The sequence below is a fragment of the Camelina sativa genome, chromosome 2 (genome assembly GCF_000633955.1).
Source record: "Camelina sativa cultivar DH55 chromosome 2, Cs, whole genome shotgun sequence".
NCBI lineage: Eukaryota > Viridiplantae > Streptophyta > Magnoliopsida > Brassicales > Brassicaceae > Camelina > Camelina sativa.
Genome location: NC_025686.1, coordinates 9,401,748 through 9,407,259, shown reverse-complemented (window position 1 = coordinate 9,407,259; position 5,512 = coordinate 9,401,748). Strand labels below are relative to the sequence as shown.

At 36.4% G+C, this 5,512-nt stretch overlaps 1 protein-coding gene across 2 annotated transcripts; it reads left to right on the top strand.

The window, feature by feature from the left end:
- LOC104750022 (subtilisin-like protease SBT3.9) lies at positions 408-3,810 on the top strand. 2 transcript variants are annotated; one of them, XM_010471753.2, is made up of 10 exons: positions 408-494; positions 577-668; positions 1,079-1,176; positions 1,264-1,419; positions 1,493-2,157; positions 2,248-2,318; positions 2,410-2,661; positions 2,765-2,879; positions 2,960-3,131; positions 3,224-3,810. In XM_010471753.2, the coding sequence occupies exons 1-10, from the start codon at positions 408-410 to the stop codon at positions 3,793-3,795; spliced, it is 2,280 nt and encodes a 759-aa protein (XP_010470055.2). In that variant the 3' UTR covers positions 3,796-3,810. The 2 variants fall into 2 exon arrangements, with proteins under 2 accessions (XP_010470055.2, XP_019090083.1); XM_019234538.1 differs by having other exon boundaries at positions 2,765-2,888; positions 2,987-3,131.

Sequence of the window (5,512 nt, the reverse complement as noted above, 5' to 3'; positions counted from 1 at the left end):
CTAGGCCGGGCTAGTCCACTGGGCCAAGAGCGAATTAGTGATCGGCCCATCAGGCCCGGAGAAAGGAAGAGAGCGCGGAGATGTTTCGTGCTGGCCAGTTCGCAGCTCGGTCCAGGTCAAAGATTCCCGCATTCAAGAGGATTAATTAGTCCGCGCAAATCGCGTCCTATTAATGGCGCATTAATTTAGTAATAAATTGGTCGGTATAAATATGTAAGGGGGGGGTCAGTTTGAGAGAATCGAACCCTTTTTCCCGAAAAAGCAATACAAAATCAAATACTCAAAAACTCTCTCAAATCAGTTCGGAATTACTTAACGGCGATAAGCTCCTCCACAGTTAAATCACTTCGGAAGGAGAAGCTCGTTTTCAGTTCTCACACTATCCCTCTATTCTTTAAAGATATAGGATGGGCCAGATAAATATTATCATCACGATGGTTCTAACTATAGTTCTGAATCTGCAAATCAGTTTTGTCTTTGCTCATGAGACCAAGGTACTTAGCATTTATGAGAGGTATTTCATCAAGCAACATAACCATTCAACTTTGAGTAGTATTGCTCGTGACCAACGTGCAGGTTTATGTGGTTTATCTGGGAAAGAAGACACATGATCATCCTGAGTCTGTCACTGAATCCCACCATCAGTTGTTGAGGCCTCTTCTTGGAAGGTGTAATTAAGTAGTAATTCTATAAATGAGATTATATATTATTTTCTCCGTTTCAATTTAAATATATGATGTTTAAGGTAAGAACATGCATATTTAGATAAATTGTTCTTATTCTTAAAAAAATATCATTTATATTTAATTAAAAAAATCAACCAATCATAAACAAAACTGCATAATATAATGATCACAAATTATTAAATACATATTAAAATTTGCATAACAACTTGCAAAACATCTTATATTTTGAACGACATGGAGTAGTTGATAATCCATCCTATATATAGACGGTCTCAAAAAAATTGTTTCATTAATAAGTTTTCAAGTTTTTAATGATTAATGATGATGAATTGTATATTACAAGTTTGTTTGATATAGTTTTGTAATGATAATTACAATTGTCATGTTTTCAGCAAAAAAGAAGTCCATGATTCAATAGTGTATAGTTATCGACATGGCTTCTCAGGTTTTGCCGCCAAACTTACAGAGTCCCAAGCCCAGCAAATTTCACGTACTTGCAAAGTTCTCTGTTTTTTGACTTGACATAATAACCCAAGAAGTTATTTTTCTGAACAAACCATTTCCCCTTTGAGAACAGAACTGCCTGAAGTAGTACATGTCATACCAAATACACTATACGAACTGACAACAACCAGAACTTGGGATTACTTGGGCTTGTCTCCGGGCACTTCAAAGAGTCTTCTACATAAGGCCAACATGGGAAGCCAAGTAATCGTTGGAGTCATTGACACAGGTATGTGCATAACGTCTTATTGATTCTCCTAAATGACATATTTATTGATAGAAACCATCCAATATGCATGCAGGAGTGTGGCCAGAGTCTGAAATGTTTAATGACAAAGGCTATGGACCCATTCCTAGCCGTTGGAAAGGTGGCTGTGTATCTGGAGAACTCTTCAACGCCTCGATTCATTGCAATAAAAAGCTGATAGGAGCAAAATACTTTGTTGATGGCCTTGTTGCCGAAGTTGGAGTCTTGAATACCACAGAGAACCCAGAGTACCTTTCCCCGAGAGACTTTAACGGTCATGGCACGCATGTTGCCTCAACCATTGGTGGTTCTTTTCTTCCTAATGTAAGCTACTTAGGCCTCGGAAGAGGAACTGCAAGAGGTGGTGCTCCGGGTGTTTATTTAGCTACTTATAAGGCGTGCTGGTCTCAAATTGGATGTTCAGATGCTGATCTCTTAAAAGCAATCGACCAAGCTATTCATGATGGTGTTGATGTTTTGTCACTCTCTTTGGGACCCACGGAAATTCCTTTAAATCTAGAAACTGATGTGAACCTTTTTGCTATGGGATTATTCCACGCGGTAGCAAAGGGCATTCATGTCGTAGCTTCAGCTGGTAATAATGGCCCTGCGGCTCAGACCATTGCCAATGTATCTCCTTGGATCTTGACGGTGGCTGCAACTACTCTAGACCGTTCCTTTCCCACAGCCATCACACTTGGGAACAATATAACAACACTGGTATATTCATGACTAAAGAACTACAATATTATCTCTTTTGCTAAAGATTTATAACGCTAATGTTATAGATTTCGTCTTTGCTTACTTTAGGGTCAAGCAATCTTTGCTGGTCCAGAACTCGGTTCTGTTGATCTTACTTACCCAGAGAGACCACTTTCCGGGTAACTTCGAATCATCTATTTCATGTTTTGACTATATAAACTTGAGAGTTGTGTATTTGGAACATCCGAACATGATGCCTTTACCTTACAGTGACTGCGCCGAGCTCCGGGCTAATCCCAATAAAACAATACAAGGAAAAGTTGTGTTATGTTTCACAGCAGATTTAAATCCCACCTCTATGGCTGTAGTAAATGCTATAACCGCAGTAAGTAATGCAGGTGGTCTCGGGGTAATTATTGCAAGAAATCCAACCCACTCGCTTATTCCAACTCGTATCTTTCCATGCGTTACGGTAGACTTTGAGCTCGGAACTGACATTCTTTTCTACATACGCTCCACTAGGTATCATTACAAAATTTTCACCGTCTCTACGACCGATAGTTTCATGGATCATGGATCTAAACATATATTACTACATTTAATTTTTTGGGTTTTGTTTTCTCAGATCTCCCATTGTAAAGATACATGCTTCAAGAACACTTGTTTCACACCACGTGGCCACAAAGGTAGCAACTTTTTCATCAAGAGGACCTAATTCAATATCTCCAGCGATTCTTAAGGTATATCACATGTTTCCATACCTATTCAACCCCTTGAGATTCTTATAGTTTTTTTATGGCTAATCTTCTGCCTACTACAGCCGGATATAGCAGCACCTGGCGTGAACATACTAGCAGCAAACAGAACAGGAGTTGTTATGAGGTCAGGGACATCAATGGCTACTCCTGTTGTTTCAGGAGTTGTAGTGCTACTCAAATCATTATACCCTCATTGGTCTCCTGCTGCTATCAGATCAGCTATTGTCACCACAGGTTCTTATAATCTTCAAACGCATTGTTTTTTTTTCTTTCTTGAAATGCATTGTTAGAATTATCAAAATAACATATTGGTCTTGGGATCGCAGCATGGAAAACTGATCCATCCGGGGAGCCCATTTTTGCAGACGGTTCAAGCCACAAGCTAGCAGATCCGTTTGATTACGGAGGAGGCCTTGTGAATCCAGAGAAAGCTGCAAGACCAGGTCTCATATACGACATGACCATTGATGACTATGTCTTGTACTTATGCTCTACTTATTACAATAACGTCTCCGTTTCCCAAATCCTCGAAAAGAAAACAGTCTGTCCTAAGCCCACGCGTTCTGTTCTTGATCTAAACTTGCCATCCATCACAATACCGAACCTCAAAGACGAGGTCACTCTCACTAGAACCGTCACTAATGTTGGACCACTCAACTCGATATACAAAGTTATGATCGATCCTCCAATCGGCGTTAGTATGACCGTGACACCATATACGCTAGAGTTTAACTCTACGACCAAAAATGTTTCTTTTAAAGTGAGAGTTTCGACGACGCACAAAGTAAATACTGGCTATTACTTTGGAAGCTTGACATGGACTGACAGTGTGCACAATGTGGTCATCCCGGTATCTGTGAGAACCCAGATCTTGCAACGATACTACGATGAGAACTGATGTAAGTGAAATGCATATTTGTGAGAAATTAAGTACTAAACTTTATTGTTGTGTTGATGTATATGTAAGGCATAATGCTGATGAATAAATAATACTATTCTGTGAAATCGGTTGTTAATTCATCCGTAAATAAAATTGTCATAAGCACTCTGAATATTCATCGATCTGAAGTTATTTTGAATGAGATCTTTCGGCTAATTCCTTGAAATAGTACGGTTTCAAAACAACCTTGCGTACGATTTTTTTGCACTAATAATACGTACGGAACCTTTTTATTTTCTAAAAATAACTCTATTTATTTTATCTTATTTATTTGCAAATACAAGTATAATTAACTTACTTACATGTCCCACATCGAGAGAAGCCAAAAATCACAGAGCTACATATATATAGAGAAGAGGCATGATCTGTTGCCGAGCTTGGTAACGTGAGCTTGTAAACCGAGTGGAGGCTTTAAGGGTAAACTGATACTCAGTGGTGTTCGGTGAAGTGGTCGGGCTCGTTATACAATACAAGGCCGAAGTTGAGTCTCTGCCTTTGGATTGATTACGGGCTAGTTCCTTCCGAGCCTAATGTGACTTCTTCAGCCGAATACAACTTTGTAATTACCTTTATATTTTATTTTTCTTCATTAGCTTCCTTGGAAAGCAAGTAATCAAATATTACACTTTTTTACTCATTGTAGAGAAGTCTTCTTCAGATCTGTATAGGTTTCATCTAAGCTATATTAAATTTTATCTCGAAATTTGCACTCTCCACAATCATTTAATGTACGGATCAAATAATTCATAATTGAAATATGTTCTAAAAATTTTAGAAATAACGCTACAAGAAAACAATCAATTTGCTAGGAATATTTGCGAAATAAATTATCCCTCGCAAATTAGTGATGGAATTGCGGAGCGTATGCTACAAATGTGAAATTACTAGCAAATTCTTCACAAATTTGTGAGGTAGTGGGTCCTCGGAAATCCGTCGCAAATTTATGAGGGATTTGCGAGATAAATTAACATTCCTCACACATCCATTGCAAATTTGCGACAGTTTTGCGATGATAGTATCCATAGCAAATTTTTGAGGGATATGCGAAGGGTTTGCGAGAGCCATTGCAAATCTATTGCAAATTGAGAAAATAAAATTAAAAAATAACTTACAAAGTTTAATCAAATTTGATTTCAAATACTTTTGAGAGTTCATAAGGTTCATCAAATAAATTTCTATATTTTTCAAACAAATTAAGAAAAAATAACTTTTACATTTTTATGTTTTGTTAGTTTAACAACATTAATTTTACATCCAAAACATTAACCTCAAATCCTATACTCCAAACCCTTAACCTATTTCAAAACCCTAAATCATAAACTCTAAACTTTAAAGTTTAAACTTTTAATAATCATAGAAATTAAATCATAAACCATAAAACCAAAAATTAAACATTATATATATATATATATATATTTATCAAAATCAATATTTAAAATAATGTACATATATTTTTACTTTACATAAAATCAATCTTTTAAAAGTACGATATATTTGTTTATAAATTTAAATCTCTAAACCTCAAATCCCAATTATATATACGACTCTTTTGTGATTGTTTTGTAATAAAAACCATAAAATCAAAAAACTAACCCCAAATTTTAAACCCAGTACAAATCCTAAATCATAAATTCTAAACCTTAAATTTTTAAACTTTGAAATTTAGAAATTAAAT